Source organism: Centropristis striata, chromosome 23, assembly GCF_030273125.1.
Source record: "Centropristis striata isolate RG_2023a ecotype Rhode Island chromosome 23, C.striata_1.0, whole genome shotgun sequence".
NCBI lineage: Eukaryota > Metazoa > Chordata > Actinopteri > Perciformes > Serranidae > Centropristis > Centropristis striata.
Window position 1 is genome coordinate 17,063,884 of NC_081539.1, and position 23,327 is coordinate 17,087,210.

At 38.6% G+C, this 23,327-nt stretch overlaps 1 protein-coding gene across 2 annotated transcripts in view; it reads right to left on the bottom strand.

Moving 5' to 3' along the window:
* flt1 (fms related receptor tyrosine kinase 1) overlaps positions 1-23,327 on the bottom strand; it is a 45,531-nt gene that overhangs the window by 4,759 nt on the left and 17,445 nt on the right. The window contains exons 11-25 of one of the 2 annotated variants that reach the window (XM_059326518.1): positions 18,594-18,717; positions 16,929-17,037; positions 13,934-14,242; positions 10,722-10,868; positions 10,108-10,239; positions 8,223-8,329; positions 7,833-7,968; positions 7,271-7,375; positions 6,526-6,639; positions 5,564-5,649; positions 5,075-5,153; positions 4,883-4,980; positions 4,650-4,772; positions 1,220-1,331; positions 556-655 (exon numbers count right to left, since the gene is read on the bottom strand). In XM_059326518.1, the coding sequence (XP_059182501.1) occupies positions 556-655; positions 1,220-1,331; positions 4,650-4,772; positions 4,883-4,980; positions 5,075-5,153; positions 5,564-5,649; positions 6,526-6,639; positions 7,271-7,375; positions 7,833-7,968; positions 8,223-8,329; positions 10,108-10,239; positions 10,722-10,868; positions 13,934-14,242; positions 16,929-17,037; positions 18,594-18,717 (1,881 nt within the window). Of the gene's footprint in view, positions 1-555; positions 656-1,219; positions 1,332-4,649; positions 4,773-4,882; positions 4,981-5,074; positions 5,154-5,563; positions 5,650-6,525; positions 6,640-7,270; positions 7,376-7,832; positions 7,969-8,222; positions 8,330-10,107; positions 10,240-10,721; positions 10,869-13,933; positions 14,243-16,928; positions 17,038-18,593; positions 18,718-21,694; positions 23,218-23,327 lie in introns of those variants that run through there. The other variant, XM_059326519.1, reaches the window with a different exon arrangement.

Here is a 23,327-nt window from a genome sequence, read left to right on the forward strand (position 1 = left end):
TTGAGCAAGGCACCTAACCCTCTGATCAGCTCCACGGGTGCAGTAATGTGCTGCCCACTGCTCCTTGCATTGTGTGTTCACTTGCGTGTAAAATAAAAGGATGGGTTACATGTAGAGGTTGAACTTCCCCGTTGTGGGAATAATAAAGTAATTCATCTTAATCTCATACTAGGTTTTTTCAGGAGGGGGGCTCGTAAAGATACAGGTGCTAAAATGGAGCATTTCAGACAGAGAGTGAAAACAGGAATATTCCGACAGAGCATATGAAAAAAATTATGTGTTTTTTGAACATTAAAGCATGAACACATGTTCTAATAGAAACCCATGCAAGTATGAGTCTGAAATAAATAAGCTTGATATGTCCTCTTTCATTTTTAATCAAATCACGAACATTATCACTGCCTGGGTCACATCAGGAGGCACAATCTATCTTAATGCTCTCCCCCACTGTGCTCCCTCTTTACTAATTTCCTACTTGTTGGCCCTCTATCTACTAAATCCCTGCCTCCTGCACTGATTTCAGTAGGTTACAGTGTTGAAAACGTATCCACTCACATCTCAGGTGTGCTGCATTCTGGAGCTCGCATCCTTGTTCCCCCCTTCAGTCTGTGGCAGAACTCTTCATCTATGTGAAGACCAGGGTACGGAGATGCTCCTGTTGGACAAACACACACATATATGAGGGTCAATGACGTGATCTAACCCAGTGTCAGTTGGTGTAACCAGTGTTTTTTCCCATAAAAATCTGATTATATACAGGGGAAAAAAAAGTGAACTAAAATGAGAAAAAATACAATCCACGTTTACATTTCAACACTATGTTTTATAATACATTTTACATAATTTGTCAAAACTTTAGAAAAAAATGGTATTGTATTTAGAATATGTTCTGCTCAATATTGATGAAATGTGTTAATGTAGAAATACTAAAAAAATTAAAATGAATTTGATGTTTTTTAAAATGAAGTAATTATATATAGAAGTCCACTTAAATACAATGTAGGTGGATGAGGTATTTAATATTTATATATTTTTTGTGGTTACACCATTTGACATCTTGCCAACCCTTATTTGTCACTGACCCATGAATACATCAATATGTGAACACACCCAACCAAAGAAATGAATCTTTCAAACATGATCTTAATAATGTAAGCTCATAACAGGTCAAGTATTTGTTGCAGGGTGTCTTATTGCCTCGTGTTTTGATGGCTCTCACCCAAAGAGAAGATCTCCCACAGCAGGACGCCGAAGGACCACACGTCACTCTGTGTGGTGAACACCTTGTCAAAGATGGACTCTGGAGACATCCACTTCAGAGGGAGGCGGGCCTGTCAGCCAATCACATCACAGGAGCAGATTTACAAAAGACCACTCATGAGGAAACATTTAAAGTATTGCTGGTTGAAAAGTTGTCAGGCCACAGAGGAAAAAATGTTATGTGATGATTTTGCTTACAGTTTTTCTCAGTCGCTTTGGTGCATTTCTCACATCACTATTAACATTTGCACAACAGTTAATACATTTCTCAAAACAAAAAAAATCAAAACCTAGTTGATAACCTGCAAAAGCGTGTCACTTGCTCAAAATGGATAGCTCGTTCCTCAAAGTAAGTATTAATGTCAATGAAAGTGTCAGTGTCATCAAGATGAAAAGTGCTGACACCATGTTTATGAACGAGAAAGTCAAATGTCTCTGTCATGTTTTCATTATGACAGTTTACTCTGTAATTATTTTCCAATGTAATGCTCAAGACAGCACTATATGCTTTTTGCACAGCCATTTGAAAACTACAGTAAAGTTACACATGACTGTATTTAATGGGGTAACTGAGTACAACACACTGAATATGTATGTTTCACATTTTTGTTGCATATGATCTTCAATTCTAATTTGTTTACAGCATTGTGCAAAAGGAAAAAAACACCCTTATTTATAACAAACATAAACTCCCCTTGGGTAGAGCTGTGACAGTACAGTGTCACAGTATTGTAGAAATGGTCCACACTATGTCCTACTTGATTCATATATGCTTGTGAAGTGTTTATGGGTTAATGAGATTCAGCTCTGAGTGATTGTAGAGAAGTGGCTTATCATTGGTTAATGCTTCACAGACCCATTCTCATCAATGAAAGCTCACCTTAAGCTTCACCTGAGAGAAATGTATTCAATTCCGGAGACATTTCAGTAAAAAAATAAAGATTTAGAAAAGTGTATAAAATTAGCTTGACAGATTTTGACAACTAGTTCAAGATTTTTGTATGTAATGACTCAAGCAATGAAATTATGACTATTAGTTTTATATGGAATGACTATTCAGCATTCACAAGTATAGTTCATTTTGACTGACATGACATAAGCAAACGATAATGTTATAAAACAGCAGAGAGTTGTATGGAAGCAATTGATGCATGTCCAAAGCATTTGTAATTTGTTGTAAGGAGAAACTGCTACTATGATGAGCACAAATGACAAAATGTTGTGGAGGTTGAACTAACTGTTGTGCAAATGTTAATATTGATGTGAGAATTGACCCAAAGCGACTGAGAAAAACTGTAATATTTCCAGAACTGAAAAAACTCAACAACGACGTCTCTTTCCAAAACTCATGTTGAAACTATTCTCTTTCAAATATAGTTCCTATATGAAACTAATGTATCACATATAGGCTATTAATAACAGCATTCATACTATATTTTGTAATTTCCGGAGGAATTTATTAAAAATATAAAATACCCATTTTGTTGTTTTTAATGTGGCTACAAAATCTTTTTATTTTGTAAATAATGTCGGTGCAGCACAAATAAAATGCACACCCCAATTAAATTGGGTTTTGGGTTTAGAAGATGGGCGGACAAGGGTCTCTGTACAATTAACCAACCCTTTATAGGAACAGAATTCAAATCATTCTCTCAACTTCAAGAACAATTTAACCTCCCATCAAACGATTTATATAGATACCTTCAGATAAGACATTATATCAGAAGTCATAAAGAAAGGGATTTGGTCAGTAAAAACCCAAATGAAATAGAAGAGTATTTTATCAGTGTTATAGAGAAGCATTTCCCAACAAAAAAACACATATCTAATATATACAAAAGGTTGGTAATTGACACCTTACAAAACACGAACCACATCAAGCAAAAATGGGAATTATAATTAAATGTTATAATTGAAGACTCTACGTGGGTGGACATATGTACAGCTTGTCATAGGGGAATTAGCAGCCAACTGTGGAAAGAATTCGACTGGAAAGTGAAGATCAGATATTTTAATACTCCCTTTATCATCTCTTCATATGTGAAAAATCCCAATGTAGCATTATGTTGGCGAAATTGTGGAAATATTGGAGACACCACCCACATTTTTTGGGATTGTCCAGTAATACGAGGATTTTGGGACAATATTAAAAAGGAAATAGATATTATATTGAAAGTAAAAGTGGTTCCAGAACCTATGGTGTTTTTGTTGGGAGCCATACCTAAAGACCGATATAATGCAGATCAGAGATATATACTGAGGGTTCTTTTACTGGTAGCAAAGAAAATGATCACTGTGCACTGGAGAGATGTAAAACCACCAACCATAGGTCAATGGGTCCAGAGACTGAAACATGTCTACACGATGGAGCGAATGACTGCAAGCCTGCAGCTAAATATGGACACTTTTATACAAAGATGGTCTTGCATTTCACAATATCTGGGTGTCTGATGGAGAGGATGATGGGATGAAATATTGAACTATTTATTTTATGTTAAGATTAACACTAACTTTATAACTATGTTATGTCAGAAATACTTATTTCTGTATTTAATTTATTTATTGTAATGTCTTAACACTTTTTTCTTGTATGATGCTCAGGATGTTTATTGTGATGTCTCTTACTTCAAATTATGTCAGGAAATGTTCTGTAAAATTATTAAAATGGTTAAATAAAAAGTTAAAAAAAAAAAAAAAAAAAATTGGGTTTTTTTTTTTATTACTGATGTGAATTATTTATGAAATTACTGATCTTATGAATTCTAAACTACAACAAATGTTGCTTTCAGCTGTGAACTTAGTTAGGATTTCATATCATTTTGTTGAAATAAGTCTCTATATTTCGTTAGCCTCATAGCATATTTGCCTAAGTCATATTTGAACGTTTTCGGGAAACAAGAAAATACAAAATTTTTAGTAAGCCCATTGGTATTCTTAATTGATATTGTAACAGTAAATTCAAATAGAAGTGTGAACAAGTTTGCATAAAAAATTAAACCCATCGATTTCATAAGTGACTTAGGCAGAATATGCCCTGACTAAGGCAATTTTTCTCTTACATATAAATAATGTAGTTTGGTTTGTATGTAGCCGCAAAAATGCCTAAGTCACAGAGATGACTAAGGCAGAAAGTGATTTTGGACTCTAACAAGTGTTCTGATAGGCTGAGAACATAGGCAATGAGGCAGAAAGATGCAGCAGTGGTAGGAGAATAAAGTTAGGCAGATATCACAATTTGACCAAAAAATTACTTAGGCAATTATGCTATGAGGCTAACGATTTGGATGTTTGAGTATGTTTCTAAGATCGCTTGTGGTGTTACTGTTTTTTGTGTGACATTAATATAAACATAAGTGGATTTTTGAACCACATTGCTCGTGTGTACCCACATCTCCCTTGCGGACGTAGTCGGGGTCTTTGTAGATGTCTCGGGCCAGGCCGAAGTCACAGATCTTCACCACTTTATTGTCAGAAAGCAAAATGTTTCTGGCTGCCAGGTCTCGATGAATACACTATGCATAAACACAGAGGACACAAATAATTACATAAATGAAACACACTTGTAACTACATCCACACACACACACACACACACACACACACAAACACATGAAGTATCAGACCTTGCGAGATGCTAGAAACTCCATTCCTCGCGCCACCTGGAAGCTGAAGGAGATGAGGTCCTCCAGGAATAACGGAGAGCTGGAGTCAGATTTGGGATCTGGAGGAAGAAAGAAAGGGGGCACAGGGTTGTGAGCAAGCAGTTTGAAAATGCACAAACATAAAAAAAATGTTTCAGTGTGCTCCAGTCTTACTGAGGTGATCCTCTTTCTTGTCTTTCTCCTCAAACTCACGGCCAACACAACTTGCCCGTCCATCTTTTCCTCCGGCCGGCTGAGATGGAGAGAAATGAATCAGTTGTTATCAGATATTGTATGATAGACGGTAAATAATATAACACAATTAGGGTTTTGTGTCTTCTGACATTTATGAACTGGTTTTGCACAGTGTGTTCGAATGATTTCAAAAACATGTTTTGCTCTGTTAAAATGACCTTTAAGGCTGCAGTTTATAGTTATGTCTAAACCTGTGATGAAATTAAGGAAGTAGACATCCTGCTCGAGAACTGATAACATCTTCGAACCTCAAACAGATTGCAGAAGTGAGTTTTTTGAGTGTATGATTTTGTAATTTTGTACAGCACATAGGAATTTTTTTTAAGAGAAGTGTGGGGGACAGAGGCATTAGTGTCGCTGTCTACACCGTGTATCATGACACCATCTTTCACTGAGTTATTTACTCACCGTGTGCACAAACACCTCTCTCTTCCCCTTCAGGAAGGTAGAGAGATTTCCATAACGACAGTACTCGACGATGACCATCAGTGGTCCTGCACACACAAAACACGCACACACACACACACACACACACACACACACACACACACACACACGCATGTACGTTATAGTTATGAAAAGTGCGAGGGCACAAACACAAATGAGGGCCCCCCTGTCTTTCACCTACAAAATGGTCAATGAAAGAGACACATACCAACCACAAAGAGACTTGAAATATAAAACAAGATTCAAAACAATCACAGAGACAAAATTACTACAAAGAAACATAAAATGACTACACAGATACCAAAACAAATTTACAAAAATGAAAAACAGCTGTAAAGAGACCCAAAGACGCACAAAATGACTAAAAAGGGTCTCAAATGTATCACAAAGAGACACAAAATTACAACAAAGAGACACCAAAAAATTACGAAGAGACACAAAATAACTAAGAAGAGACACAAAACAATAACGAAGAGACACAAAAAAACTACAAAGAGACACAACATAACAACAGAGACACAAAAAACTACTAAGAGACACAAACAACTACACTGAGCGATGCAAAATGACTACAAAAAGGGGAACAATAACCACAGACAAAAAAATAACTACAAAAAGACCAAAGCAATTAAAGATGAGACACAAAACAACTATAAAAAGATGCTAAACAATTATAAAGTCAATGACAGCTGGGATAGGCTCCAGCCCCCCGCGACCCGATTGCGGATAAGCGGTTAATGGTAATGAATGAATGTGTGTCCTGCTCCGATGCTAGAGAGGTGTGGGGCCTTTTGCATGCCTGTGGTCCAGGGGCCCATGCTCATAGTGCAACTAAATATGCACCAAAATTGACTTGTGCATAGATCAATAGGCATATTTATAGCACACCTGCATAAGAAACACACACTCACTCACACACACACCTCCTGACTTGGTGCAGGCCCCCAGCAGGTTGACTACATTCAGATGATGTCCAATGTGGTTGAGGATCTTCAGTTCAGTCATCAGAGCTTTGTGCTCGCTGGCTGTAGCTCCCTCTGGTGGACAAAAGGCAGAAAAGAGTGGAACAAATGTTATAGGTAGATAGATAGATAGATAGATAGATAGATAGATAGATAGATAGATAGATAGATAGATAGATAGATAGATAGATAGATAGATAGATAGATAGATAGATAGATAGATAGATAGATAGATTGATTGAAAAAGATAAAAGATAAGGTAAATAATAGGTAAATAAGGGGCAAACAGATATATAATAATAGTAATTATAATAATACAAATAGAATAACGGCATATAGTAAGCAACAGTATAGGATAACAATAATAATACACACATAGAATATATATATATATATATATGCACACAAGATATGATATAACATGATATATAGCATAGGTATAATATATGCATATAAATTAATATGAATACTTGACTGTACAAGATATACATACAATAGATAATATACTATTGTATGTGAATATGTAGATAGAGTGTGCAAAAAGACAAAATATTGTGTAAATGTGATATATAATAACAATATGGTTTACAGGTAGATTTAGAGCATTTCTGTGATAGTGGCTCTGACAGAGGTAGATGTGTTGTAAAGTATTATTGCATTTCACAGAATAACATGTTCTCAGAATACCAGGGACCTGATCTTGTACCTTTGAGCATCTTAACAGCCACGGTGCTGCAGCTGGTGGCGTTGTCTATACCGAAGGCCGCCGCCTGCATCACCTTCCCGAAGGCTCCTCGGCCCAGAGGTTTCCCTGAGAGAGGAACACTGTGAGTGACGCTGGCTGGAGGAAAGGGAGGTGTGCTTTTGTGTCTAATTGAGCTCCTTTATTAATTACTATTATTATCCATCCTGGACGTGAGAAGCTGATAAGAGAAGACTTTAGACCCCATCAACAGTCCATCTAACTGAATCCCACCCTCGGGAGCTGATTAGTTTCAGTCAACACAGTTTACACACCCCCTGCTGGAGTTGATTAGCTCACAGCAGACAACACAGACACAAAGTCTGATTAATGGAATGAGCGTCACTCCCAATAATAATCTGATAAGACCTCTGAGAAAGTCTTTCTATCTGTTATGTGATCTTAAATACCTTCCCTCTCTCCCATCATTAGCATTGCATTCACTAAATCACTAAAGTTTGATATCACAAGTAATTCATGCTTAAAACATACATTTTTAATGTCATGAAATAAAGTGAGAGTATACCTAATTTGAGACGCTCTCGAGGGAACTCCCACTGGTTGGGGTCGTACTGCAGTCTCTCACACTGCTCCTCTATTGGTCCGTCTCCTCTGTCCAGAATGATGGACAGGTACTCTGGTTTGGTGTTTGAGCTGTTGGGCTTTGGAGAAAGAATAAAGTTTTTTGCAACAAAACTCATAGCAGTAACATACTTACACTTGTAGTTTTGCAGTAAAGGGAGTGAAATGTTGATTATTGTGCATCAAACCAGTCAGGCATAGTGAAAACTGTAGGAATACTTAAAAACATACATAGAAAAACATACTATGTATATTTTAAGTACTCTTGTAATTCTCACTATGCTTAGAGTTGGTTTATTGTGCCTGAATACTTTTATTTTTTGTTTCCTCTGACCTGTTTCAGTTTGCGTATGATGAGCGTCAGTAAAAGCCAGAAGAGAGTGGCCACCACACAGGTACAGGTGAGTGTGGGAATCTCCAGAAATGATGCTTCTGAGGCGCCTAGTAACACACACACACACACACACACACATACCACAAATACACGTCAGTGCTTTATCAGCTATAGTGCAATAAAGTGTAACATAATCGCACTGGATTACATTTACTTATTATGCACAAACAGTGCTTGACTTAAAATAGTGTTACCTATATCAAGCTTAAAAAAACAACTTCTCTTCATTTTTAGTTCATTTTAAAATTGAGTTAATAAGAGACAGAAATTGCAGATAGATCATAGATACTTTGGTAACACTTCATGATAATAATCATTACGAGTGGTAAGTTGATAGTTAATTCATCTTTAGCTAATAGTTAGTTTACTGTTAACAAACAAGGGGGGGTATAGTCATTAATGTGTTAATGTTGCTAGAATTTGTTATTCTACCAGTTTATTGTTGCACAACCTTTAACAGTTTATATACTTTTTTCAGTATTTGATAAAAATTACTGAATGATTTTTCAACCTTAAATAGTTTGTAAAACTGTTATGAACATATATTTGTTACACTTTTGTTAAAGGTTATTAATTGTTTGGATGGCTATGACAGAGCTGCAACAAATTCTTCTAATTACTTGGATCAGTGACATTATTTTTCCCCATTAAATCTTTTAATGGTCATCTATAAAATAGTAATTATTTTTGCACTGATAATACTGATAGTATCATCTAAAAATGCGTATAGATGCTTTATAAATTATAAATTATCCATTTAACAGATATAATCATCAGCTGCAACTTTATACTTTTACTATATTATAGCATTCAATGTTTTCAATGAGTTCACAAATATAATAGTAAAATCATCATTATAATCATAAAAAATACTTATAGTAGTATGTTAGATGTTATAATGTGAGCAACACAAGCTGCTAAATTAACTTGTACATAACTTATATTATTACTAAGAACCAGTAAATTGATTGTGATTATTTATAATTTCATTGTTTTAAAATAACTACTTACTTAAGTTAAATTAACTTTTAAAAATGTCAAAAGTGAAAATACAGATTTTCTGTAATTAGAATGAAAATCATCACGTTACCATTTATTAATGATGGTTATTATAGTATAACCCATCAGGTAACTTGGGTGCTTGATTTTCTCTGCCCTTCCAAATGGGGGCACTGTGTTGTCACTGGAAAATCAGAAACACTCTCATCCATCCAGCTCATTAAATCCCAACTTATTATTTTATTAGTTTATTAGTAGAAGCGCTCAGCTCAGTGTGGTGCGGAGCCTCCCTGAGATGCGGGCCGGGCCCTTCTGGAGGAAATAAAAACGGGAGACAGCTTCCTTCCTGACTGATCAGAACACAACAACACACAGAGCCACTCCTCTCTGCAGACCCTCACAGGGAAGTGCGTCGACCACTTCTGCCAGGGGACGATGCTCAGAAACCACACGGGGCCTGCCTATCCTACCACCACCGGACGTCTGCCTCACTCAGTGTGTGTGTGTTAGCTGAACAAAAGGCTGAGAGCGTCCCACATTTGGATTATTTTCTTTGATGAATGTTTACTCAGGAATTGATAAACAGACATATAATCTCCCGTTTATAGAATTGACACACCATACCTCTGTGTATAAATACTACATCCATAAAAACAGTGTGATATTCTGTACTTTATGTCTGTACATCCAGACTATACATCTATTTACAGAACCGGGAACAATGGACAGTCAGACATAACCATATATGGAAGAGCCCTATCTTTGAGCAGAAGTAAACACAGCCAATCAAAGACAGAGATGTTTGAAATATACAATAAATACTTACCGGTGACCCATATATAGGCAGAGCTCTCTGCAGATCCCCTCTCATTGGTGGCCTGGCAGGTATACATGCCCTGGTCCTCCACTGTGATGCGATCAATATGGAGGGTCCCGTCTTCTGGTGATATCACAATACCTGCAGAAGTTGGCACAAACTCTTAGACACCTAAATGCAGCTGAAGTTGGCAAATTAATGTTACATATACAGGTGCATCTCAATAAATTAGTACCATATATAATAATATCATAGAGAAGTTTATTTGTGTCTGTAATTCAATTCAAAAAGTTGAAATAACACATTATATAGATCCATTACACACAGAACAAGACATGTCATGTCTTAATTTATTTAATTTCTTCTAATTATAATGATTATGGCTTACATTTAATGAAGACCTAAAATTCAGTGTCTCAAAAAAAAAGTAATATTATAAAAGACCAAATTTAAAAAGTCGTTAATATGGAAAGGTTGGCCTCTGAAAAGTATGTCCATCTATATGGCTCAATACTTGGGGCTATTTGGGGCTATTTGACTCGAACTACTGGAAATTGACTTTTCCATCATATTCTAGTGTATTGAGATGCACCTATATATTTTCTTTGTATATATTTTTTTACCTGATCCCTGAGACAGTGCACGCTCATCCTTGTACCACGTGATGGTGGGATGTGGGACTCCTGCAGAGGGACAGCTGAGGATCACTGAGCTGCTGACGTTCACAGTACAATCTGTCAGATTATCAAGCAACACCGGAGGCTCCAGAACTGAAAGCAGAAACAAAAACATTCATGAATATGTGCAACGAAGGGTGCTTGTGCAACTTTAGCTGTGTTTTAATGTTCAACACACTAACAACAGGTAGCAAAACATATGTGATGAACTTTTATATTTGAAATTTAAGGCATATTTTCACAGAAATTATTATATTTAATTACAGAATAAGAATAACACCTTTTCACTTTATTGATTGTATTAAAGTATATTAAGCATGATTTTGACAATTTTTAAGCCTGTTTGGTAACAGGGTTGGCTTTCAGCTTTCAGCTGCAAAAATTGCAATCTTGTTTGCTTGTTTGTTTTAATGTGTTTTTAACAGTTCTGCAGTGTTTTCCAGGTGGTGAAGTATGAAGGCCAACTATCTACTTATGGAAAAATTAAAACATTTAGAAAATGGAAAATTGGAAAATTTGGTCATTGAATGCATTTTGTGTGAAAGTGATGAAAAACAGTTTGGTCCATGTATACTTAGTTTTGATAATGTGACTTCCGTTTTTATCAATGCATTTTTCACAATTAAAAATGAAAGTAAAAGTATTTCTATTTTAAGAAACTTTATACTCCAAATCCACTACCTATGAGAGGAAAAATTATATATTTTTTACTCCATTACATTTATCCGACAGCTACTTTTTAGATAAAAAATTAATTTCATAAAAATATCTAATCATCTTAAAAAACAATATGCATGTTATCTAACTACAAAACATTATATAAAGTTGTTAAAACTACTTCCATTTTGGCAAACTAAAATGTAACTTACCCACTAAAGTACAGTAATATAACTCTGCATAATAATTGTGTTTGATACCATAAACCTGCAGTTATTTATAGACTGAAATAGAATTGTGATGAAGTGAAAGCAGCGCTATTTTCTCCCACTGTTTTCTGGACCAGTGCCACTTTCGGACAATAATCATGTGCTGGTAGTGACATATTTTTCCACAAGAGTGGCCTTGGCTTCAACCTGTGAGTCAGCTGACGTTTGGGCTCTCTTGGGCCCCTTACTCACCCTGAAATACCCCGCAGTACAAACCCATTTCTAACAAGCAACAACAATGTAGTATTTCATCATGTTATTGGCCCATGAGTGCACACAATGAGCAGTTTTTTTAGTTTCCTTCTCTTGCACTATAATTACACTACAATACTTGCACACTATAATTAGAATAGATAGCTCCCTAGGTCTCTTACACCCTGTCTTTTAATTTTTTCCTACATTCTCCTTCTTCTTTCTGACTTTTTGGCTTCCCAACTCTTCTCTTTCTGATCACCCTCTCTCTAGTAATTCCCTTGTCGGGGTCCCGGGGGAGGAAGTTGACGTGTTGAGCCCTGATTGTATAGAGAACAGCAGTAAAAGACATGAAAAAAGTCACTTAACCAAGGCGACTGATTGTTGTTTCCCCTATCTTCCTCCTGGACAACAATTGATGATTGTCCACGGGGGCTGGGGCCTGACAGTGTCTGATTGGCTGATTGTTCCTCCGGCCCTGTGTGGGGGCCTGTAAATGTGGCATTGTGGGAAGTGCCATTGTGTGCTCTTCCTCCAGACAAGAGCTCATTCCCACGTGAAAGAGGTGCTGAGCTGGAGCGCAAGAGCAAAGGCAGGGTGGGGCCCCAGGAAGCTGAGGGGACCCAATTCCCAAGCAGCTAAACTCTGTGAGAGAGTGTGGGTGTTTGTTTGTTTGTTTGTATGTATGTGTAACATATGTGCACAGACAACATGGAGGTTGTGAGCTTTAAATAGTGAGGGGGAGCAACTGAAATCCTGAAATGTAGTTATGAAAGGCAATCATCTCATTCATCATTTATGACCCTCTACAAGTGTGTGGCGGTGTGTGTGTATCTGCAGAGACTCTGTCCTCTGCCTCTATTTTCTAGTTTCTGTGTTCTGGATGTTTCTGGACCTTTCTCAGCATCCAGCTCCTCTCCCGGGGCTCTGTTCTGCCACTGTAATCAGTTTTGCTGTGGAAACTCTTGAAACCATTAAATTCTCCAGTCTTTTTTTTTTTTAATGTACACCACTTTGTTGCGGCCGTGGTTGTTTTTAAAGTGCTTTACAAATAAAGTTGAGAGTTGAGTTGAGTCTGGACATGAACATCATACCCATTAGCTAGCCAGAACGAAGATTGTTAAACTCACCGGGGAGGAGGGGCCAACTCTGAATGTTGTGATTACAAACTGCGACAGACAAATCCTATTCATTGTGCCTTTTCATAATAAGGAATTACAAGAATAATTTTCAGCCACCAAATCCAGGCCGTAACCACTCACTTTGGACCCTGAGATAAAACATATTAATGGTATGCTCAAGGACCCTTGTTCAGCTCTAATCATCTCTCTCTCTAATTCAGCCGTTGAGGTTGGTTGCTAATTGTTGCAAAGTATGATTTGTATGGAAGCAAAGAAAACAGCACTGAGTTTGTAGCATGAAGTAAACTACTTAAAGTCAGAAAGACTTTAAAAATCAACATATGTACTGTAAAGTCAGTTTAAGAAAATAGCAAAAATTGGACTTATGAAATTAAGATGGAGGAATTCTGAGGAATTCACACCACAAATATTAATTAATAACTATTTTTATTTATTTCTTTTTTTTTTTAAAAAGAAAAGGAAATACTTAATTTGTAATTCTGTTGTCTTTAAATTTCAAAATGAATTAGTAATGGTTAAATACATTAACTAACTTTAATAAAATAATATTAAAGTTATTATGACCCTTATTACTATTACTACTACTTTCCTATTTTGTTGCCAAATGCTTTTTTGTTGTTGTAACTTTTGTTTTGGAAAGTGCTACATTAAGAAATCTTTATTATTTATTTATTGTAAATCTTAAAAAAAAAAAAAAAAGCTCTGAAACAGGCAAAAATTGTGTGCAGACAGCAAGCTAAATGTAATAAGAGATGATTATTTGATCTCTTACTGTTTAAAAAATTAAAAGTATTCATTTCTTTTAAAGTTAATGTCCCTAAAACTGAACAGTTTTGACTAAAGGCTCATAGATGGTGAGGAGGAAGATGAAGAGGATCATAAAGTTGTGCCTACTCACTTGTGACCTCCACCTGTGTGTCCAGGTGTGTCTCCTGTCCGGTGACCAGGTGGCGGGCGGAGCATCTGTAGGCCCCAGAGTCTCCAGCTGTTAGGTTGCTTAGCAACAGGACCAGAGAGTTGGAGAACTCCCCGGACGTGAGCCGCTGGCTGCTCAGGGCCAGGCTGCGGGATTGGACGTCATCTGTATCATTCCCCCGCTGCCATGACAACGCTGTGTACAGGTACTTATTGGCCACACAGGTGAGATGGAGGTCTCCGCCCTCTCGAGGCTCCTCCCTCTGGTTCACACTGAAGCCTCCTGGGACGTCTGAGGGAAGCAGAGGAGGAGAGATGTGGAAGAGGAGGTGAGGGAGAGGGAACATGAACAATATATAAACCTTCACTGATCTCCTGTTTGATGAATAAGCCCTCTCAGTTTCCCGACAAGTGTGTGTAGATCCTGTCTGGTGCTTGAAACCAGGAGAGCTGATTCAACTGATCCCCCATTTCTGTAGCGACAATGTTGAATGGCTATTGTGGGTAAAAGCAGCTAGTGGAATACAGTGAAAAGGCCTTTTATTTACTTAAGCTATTTGAAACTTCCCGTGGAAACGGCTCGAGAGTTTCCTGATGGCAGATAGTGTTTATCTTTCCCGAACACCCCAAGGCCTCCCGAAATAAAGCGGACCTGCCAGTCCAAGGAAGTGCGCTGCACGGGGAAGTGGAACGATAAGAGCACCAGGTTCCTGTTTCGCTCTTGCTCACACACACAACAGCTCAGCACAGCGTTATGTGCAGACACACACTCATGCACACTTAAAAACCTTTACCTGTACGCCTAGTAACAGTCTAAGCTTACATCACGCACAAACTGCAGTATGTACCCGATGCACGTAGGATTATTTATCGTGCCAAGGACATTAACATGTGTTACTTCGTGACACAAAGGGGCAACCTCCAGGTCTGAAAAGTGAAGCCATTAAAAAAAGGAAGTACCTAAACCTGTATTCTTTCTAACAGCCAGCAGGGGGCAACCCCACTGGTTCCAAACGAAATCCAGTTTTAGTTCAATCACTAGTTTCAAGTCTTCTTCAATACAGCATGATGTTCATTTTGTAAATTATGATCTCATTTATAGTAAAAAAAAAAAAAAAAGACGATAAAGCAGGATATGCTTTTACCACAGAGGCATAGCAAAGCAGATCTGTGGCACTGTGTACATTTAAATAACCGTGAACTTGTTTGTGAGTGTTGTCCAATTGTCAAAATGTTTTCACCTTAGATCTTAGACCCTATAATCGTGCATTTACAGTTGATGAAAGGTCATTGCAACAATTTGGTCGCCTAAAAATGCCCAACTTTCTGTTGAACTAAAAGATACTCTAAGGAGTCAGATGTTAATTATTTTCTGGCAAGTACATTATGTTTTAAGCCTATTTTTTAACTAGAAAGAACTAGTATCCAAATTAATGTGACTTTTAACTTGAATAATGAATGTAAATTACTAAGCACATATTGCAGTATCGGGGGCTACACAGTGGTGTAGTGGTTCGACTACGGCCTGCGGCTCTTCTGTGTGGAGTTTGCATGTTCTCCTCCTGTCAGCGTGGGTTCTCACCAGGTACTCCGGGTTCCTCCCACAGTCCAAAAACATGCACTTAGGTTTTTATTGGTGACTCTAAATTGCCCGTAGGTGTGAATGAGAGAGTGATTGTCTGTCTCTATGTGTCAGCCCTGTGATATTCTGGTGATCAGCTGGGATCGGCTCCAGCCCCCTGCGACCCGAGTGTGGATAAGCGGTTAAGGATAATAAATGAATATTGCAGTATCTAACAGTAGCTGGCCCTGCAGGGCTGGTAACCTGTGCATCCTCCTAAGCTCTATCTTCACTCCAAAAAGCCAAGACGGCAATGTCAAAAATGCCAAACCAGAGACTTCAAAATGGTCCACAAACCACTGGGACTATGTCCACTTTTTATGAGTTGTTGATGTGTAAACTAGTCTAGTACAAAATCATTATCAGATAACACTAAATAATAATTTAATTTTAATACTAATTTGTCTTAATTCTCTTCAGATTTTTAGATGTTAAAAGTCACATTTCCTCAATATAAAATGAAAAATAGCAGCTTTGAATCTTGATATATTGGTGGACAGTACTGGAGCAGCTGCTGTCCCATCGCTGTTGCAACACTTTTGCACATTTCTGACAGTGCCTCATCCCCTGCCTCATTAATGTTGAAATGACCTCAACACAGCTGTGTACAGTCCACTCCATGTACAGTATTCTTCTGCAACCTGAGAACTCTTTATTTGATACCTGCTTGCCTTCTGTTCTCACCCTCCCCTCCTGCTCCTCAACCTGTCTTCTCTCAGCTTTTTCCTCACATTACTGACACATTATAGAGACTGAATAACTTCCATCTACTGTATGGACTCATTAGTGAAGTGGTTGTGTTATCTATGCATGAATGTGTGTAGGAGTGTGTGATGCAGACATGACAGTAAATCACAAGATAAATGTTATAGTAATTGACGTCATATTAAACAAACCTCTCAGTTCCTTTTTCTCTCAGTACTGCAGAGTCACTGGGGTTTTATGCCTGATTGCATAACATCAATTTGACATAAAAATGCATTCAGATATATGTTCTTTACAGAAAATATCATTGAGAACATTTAATAAAAATTTGATTTGATTCTATTATTATTTCTCATAATAATTTGGATAAAATATTTAATAAACGAAACACCAATCCAGAAGTGACAAAGCATAATATTTATCAGCTGATGTAGTTCTGCTTTCATTATGAAATGAGGAGGGAGTCAAGTAGGAAAAGCAAGCAGATAACATAAGACAGAAACTAGGTAATTAAGAAGATTCAGGGAGTAAAAGGGAGGAGTGTTGTATTTAGGGAAATTTAAGGAAAATTGGATATTTACTGTAATCTCTTATCTTCGCTTCTGGGAAAGGAAAAATAATGGCCATGATATCTGAGGAGATGTTTCCTCACCTGTGACGTAGAAGTGCACGTCTAGCTGATCTGTGCCTGCAGAGTTGGAGGCAACGCAGCGATACACTCCAGACACAAAGGCCTCTGCCACAGTCAGGACCCCCACTGTCTATGGAAAGCACAAACATCCGCATGAAAAAACTCTGCACTTAGCACTATGAAAAACAGGCGCACACACACAGTTATGCACACATTTAAGGTTCCGGTTTATTACCTCTGCCACTGCTGGCAGCAATCATAATTTCCAGAGGCCGACTGAGCAAACAATAGGGGTCTCTGAGCCAGACCTCCTGCCCACTTTCAACCCAGTGGGCAGCTCAACATGCAAGCTGGCAATATGTATTAAAAGGGAAATCGCCTCCTCTTTTATGTGGATGTCCAATCAGTGTTGATAGGAAATGTAGTTGATTAAAGCAATAAATTCCTAAGAGCGTGCCACATTGACTAAGAAAGCTGAGTGTACTTGAATTGCAAACTATGGCTGTGTTCAGAATCTCATACTAGAATATTGTCTGCTATGTACTCAGTCAGTATGTACTGCATACAGGACACTAAATGAACAATAAAGTAAGCAAATTGCAGAGTGACATCCAGTACAGAAACAAAAGAATCTCTTTGTGTGCATTACTATGCATGAAAGTTTTACTCCTTCTTAAACAGAGGTGTGCTGGAGAAACGTCTTCAGGATCTGGAAAGAGAAACTGGAGTAGACAACAAGACAAGCAGGGCCAAGAGGGAAGATGATGAACATTGAAATCCATTTTGTTGAATTGCGTCTTATACCCTTTTTTGACCAGAGCCGGTTCCTGGCCGGTTGGTTCAACTTGCGAACCAGCTGTGAACCAGTTTGCATTTCCACAGGCTCTAGAGCCACGTCATTACGTCACTGTTAATGTCAAATAAATCAAATAAATGAATTATACGCGTTTTAGTCTGTCTCTCTCAATGGCACCAAGGTTGTTCTTGTTGGTCAGATAGCCCCGCCCCCAGCCCCTGACGTAGCAGTTCGCAGTTCAAGACCAGCAAAGAGTTGGTGCCGCTGTGGAACCAGTTTTCCTGACCGGGAGCCGGTTCTTTGGCGGTGGAAAATCAAAGAATTGTTCGCAATTTGGCAATGGCTAGGAACCGGAAGGGAACTGGCTCTGGTTGAAAAAGGGCATTAGTGAAATTCTGAGTGAATTTAAGTTGGACTTTTATTGTTAATCATTGTGGAAAATAATAAAGAGTGGTTGCTTTCATGGCTCACACTGGTTTGGGAAATGAAGCATCACAGTATCACTCATGACTCTAAGCTATACTGTCTTTTGGATGGGTGCAATGCATTCTGGTATATGTAGGCATTGCTGGCACGGCTCCAGGAGGAGATTGAGGAAATTATTGTGCAGGAGAACTCAACTTTCTCGGCCAAAATAGCACATACTGAGGAAGTTTTGCATCTGTTGAAATATATTTCCAGATGTCTTTTAATATGAACATTGTATCATATAATCTAATTCATGGGTATTTTTGGGTCAATCTTTATCAACAGATTTGTTAACTTCCATTAAAATTGTTTTACAGAACAAAATATGTTGTTCCTTTTCAACACTAACTAAAAATCCTGCTGTTACTAACACACTGACACTTTTCTGTCACTCACAGTATGTGTTTCAGTCCTTCACCAACCTTTTGCTTCCCCTGGAGCACTTCCTGTCTGTGCGTAATACTCAGGATGTGGTTGCTTGTGGACGTGGCGGGGACTCTCTCTGTCACAGGACTCCATAGTGAGGAGGACGTTGGACACACACACCTTAAAGAAGGAAGAGGAGGAGGAGGAATGTAGGGACAGAGACTCAGCTGTGTTGACACAAGTCATTTCATTCTGCCTCCAGGTGTGGGTGTGTGTTTTTCTCAGCTGTGCTCGGCAGGAGGAAGACCAGAACATCAGGGAAACGCCTTGATCATCGCTGCTTGATGTTATCTTCGCCCTCATTCACATCATCATCATCAAACCATTTTTATCAAAAGCATCACATCCTCTTGCCCTGTCCTGCAGGCTGACAATAGTGGATCTTTGGAGGGCTATGTAATGCTGGATTGTTCATCCATGGAGGATGCAGAGGTGGTATTGTAATCCTGTGGATCAACTTCCTTCCATTCTTAACAAATCATCTCACATTTCCAGGACAAGAGTTTCTGTCCCTCTCACAAGTCTAAATCCATAGATTACACACTAGAGGAGCTGTGGGAACTGGAGCTCATGCAGACTGCTTTGTGGTTTATTTAGGCACATCACCTTATGGTGACAAACTCTGAAGTCACAGGAGCTGGGGAGGGGCCTTAATCACATCAATGCTTCATCAATTAGTTTCAGATGTTAGAAGGGTAATTATTTCATCTCCAGTTCAATATACGCAATGCTGAACTTTTGATGATAGATGTCATGAAAATGTAGCAAGTGAGGAATTTTAATGAGCAAGAATTTTAATGAGCAAGAAGCAAACTGCCAGTGAAGTAATGCCTTTGTTGGTTGAATCTTATGAACAGGCATTAAAAAAATGTTTTAGTCCGTTTTTAAATAAAATAATTCAGTATGCCCATCTTTTACGTTGCTTCAAATATATATATTAATATTTATTATCAAATGATTTTTTGTTTTGTTTTTCAAATATTAATTTTTAATGTTTCACATCAATTTACTTTGTATATATATTTTCCAATGTATTTATTGTTGATTTATTTTAATTTGAAATTAGGGCTGCAACCAACAATTATTAAAAAAAAAAAAAATCAATCTATGGTTTCTTTTCATTTATTTGATAGGTAATTGAAATGAGTAAATAAAATAGAATAGCATAATAATTTCTCAAGGCCCAAACTATTGGCTTTAATCATTTTGTTTAGTCCAGTCAGTGTTCCAAAACTCAAAATGTTTTATGTTTAAATGTTTTATGATTACAATTTAGAATATAAAAAAGACATTTAAATTAAGCTAAATATGTGAGAGGTGTCGTGTTAAAGAAGTTACCCTCGCTGTGTATGAGGCTCCCCCTGTTACTTTTGCTAAAATATATACAAAATGTATATACAAATGCATTAACAACACCAAATACCTGACAGAGACTGTGCATTATAGAGAGGGGGTACATTTTGAGATAGACTGAAAATGCTGTTTAAAAGAATTTGTCTTCCCTCTATAACTTTTGAGTTGTTTCAGAATAAAACAACTCCTTCATATTTACCGAAATACTTGATGGTAAGGCTGAATGCATGCATGCTCCTGGGGCCAGAGACACTTCTATCAGAGGGTAACTAATTAGCACGACCCTACCAGTCGCTTAGCTCATAGTCATCAAGCAAAATAATGAAATAATATTATCATAAATTAACAACAAGAGCCAATTTTGCTGATTTGCAGAGTTAAATGCACAACTTTTACTTATGACAAAGTTTCCTCTAAATTGTGGCATTAGTACTTTTACTTAAGTAAAAGAAATGACTTCTTCCACCACTGTGAGCAAAACCATGCATGCCCTGCACATAACCACTTATTTAAAATGTATAGTTATGTTTTAGGTTTGTTAAATTAAGCAGACGTGGTATAAAATGTTTATTGGTGAGCTGCAGAAGTTCTAATGGTAGGCAGTTTTTGATATCTTATTTTTTCTCCATTTCCACTCTTTATGGTAAGCAGGGCCACAGGACTGGGGAAATCGGGGACTGTGTATACAGGAGGGCCCATTAAGATACTAGAATATATAGTTGTGCATGCATCCCGTAGAGAATGCAGACATACAGGGTGCAGAATTTTGTGCTACAACCTTGGTGGTAAGATAACAGTCTCCAAGCTGCAGCTGCACATAAATGGACATTATATCTCCAAAGTGCTTGGTGAGAAGGCAAACAGGACTTCATGTTAAAATGTTATTATTTTAAGAACACCTGAGATAAGCTTGGTATCTTGACTGAAATAAAATGAGCTGTACTGCCTCTTAGTTTAATGATAATGATGATGTGAATAATGTTGAATACAGCATTTCTTTTTTACTTTCTACAGGTTGCAATTCATGTCGTTTTGTTCTTTTAACTGTACACATATATACGTATTACTTATCTATCTGGCTGTATTAGGTAGACATATTTCATAATCAAAAGAATGCAGCTTCATTATTTAGACATTAACCATCATCCTCATTGTAAACTGTCATTTCCACTCTGTCCAGCGATCCTCTGTCTGTTTATGGATGTGTCACTGCCCCGCTCTACTCCCTGTCTCTGTCTGTATCCTTTTCTGTCTGTCCTGAGCTCCTCCCTGAGGTTGGTTCCTCTCTGCTCCCTGATTGCTCTTCCTCTTGGCATCTAAGTGTGTGACTGCACAAATGACCCACCCTGTGCATGACACCACAGGCCTGACACACACACATACCCACACACACAGGCACAGATTACACCAGCGAACACTCCCACGCTTCCCAGGAAAAGCTTTCTCAATCAAAGTTGCACACACACACACACACACACACACAAATATGATTAGTTGGATGGATGTGAGGACATAAACGTGGTTAGAAACAGAAAACGAACAGTCACACCACAACCGCATTCACGCAGTGTGTGCCTGAGAGCAGGGTGAGCAGCAGCCGCCTGGAAATATGAATGAGTCGTGTATCAGTGGGTGTCATCTCCTGCCTCATCTTGCTGTCTTGCCTAAAATACACTTTTTGGCGTTGTCCCTGTGTGTGATCCTGCCTCAACCCCAAAATAACCAGCAGAGCGGTATACACAAATATAAGCAAAGTTTAATGCAAAACACAAACAACAGGTATAACACTTCAATACAGATTCATACAAAGCTGGCAAATATTGTCAATTGTCATATGTACGTTAGTTGTATAAAATTATTAAATATTAGATTCATATATTACTCATAGAACATCTGTATACAAGGAATAAATCACAATGGGAGACACCCGTAGAATAGGACACACAGACATTCCTGCACATACACTCACACACTTGCTTTACACAGACACACGTAGAACGGACTTTACTAGAACACTTACGGCACCCATACATTTAGATTTTAATTAACTTTCAATACAAAGACAACAGGGCTGTTATACTGACATCATTTGACAAACAAGACATTTTGACATGGGGTGACACTGGACACATAACGTGACAGAAGGCAGTCATAGTCTATGGTCTGTGGAGACTTCCTACATGGTAGGCGTCTGCTGACCATCAGTCTTTGTGATAAAGAGAACTGTAGGCATCCCATAGTGAACAACACAAAGCTTGTCCTCTCTCCTGTTTTGCCCATCCAAAGTGAGCACATTTGACCTTCTACCAGCGGCTAAATAATCGGAACAGAAACTCACAGCTTTTGTGGATGTCAGAATCAGATTAGGGCTTGGGACAGGCACGGTGCATGCACCCATTATAGTACCACTCTAGGACACAATAAACAAGCAAAGCAGCTCCAGAAATGTGGCTGGTGGATGAATGGAATTGCACTTCTTCTGGCTCAAAATGTCTGTGAAATGTAAAAAGCGTAAAACTACAGGGTGGCCTGGTGCGAGGGGAGGACTTAAATTGGGAAAATGAAGGAAATAAATAAATAATCAGTAAAGCAGGTGTCCTTATATCCTTGATAACGTGGCTTGTTTTCCTCCTTGTTTCCTGTGTCTCCTGGTCTTCACTGCTCAGCAGTGTTCCAAGTCACTTTCCTCACTTTCCACACCAGTTTATCGAGCACAGGATCATCACATGGGATCACTGGTAGTGTCACTGAGGGTTCTGGCTGCGGTGGAGAAGCCCTGATGAGTGTGTGGAGGTGGTGGTGGAGGGGATGGGCTCCAGGGCGGGAGGCGATGGGGAGCTGTTCTTGATGCTTGGTTTGGGGTGGAGGGGAGAGCTGGTAAGGGAAGGGGCTGGAGAGGTATGTGTGGGGGGCAGCAGAGTTGGGGGAAGAGGGGTGTGTGTGGAGGGGGGGGGGGATCTCAAGAATAGATCAAGCTCTTGAGGAAGCGGACTGTGCCACGTTTGAAGACGAAGGGACAATCACACTGCTGGGAAGCGTCTCGCGTCGGAGAGGAAGCCAAACAACGAGAGGAAAAGCGCTCTGATTTTCGCACAGGAAGCCCAGTGCGCCTCCTGCCCGGGCCAGATAAGAGCGCTGCGGTTCCCAGGGCCAGACCCAGGAGTGGGCCCAGGACCCAGGCGCGAGGCCCCCCATCAGCCTGGCCCAGCCTGATCCACTGTCCCTGGGCCTCCACCAGCGCGGCGTCAGGCTCGTGGTGCAGCCGGGCTGCAAAGAACAAGGGCCGAGTGAGGATCCAGCCAAAAACTAACTAAAGAAATACACTTAATGCAGAACCAGAACCAGAACAGAGCTTCACACAGGACCATAAATCAGCC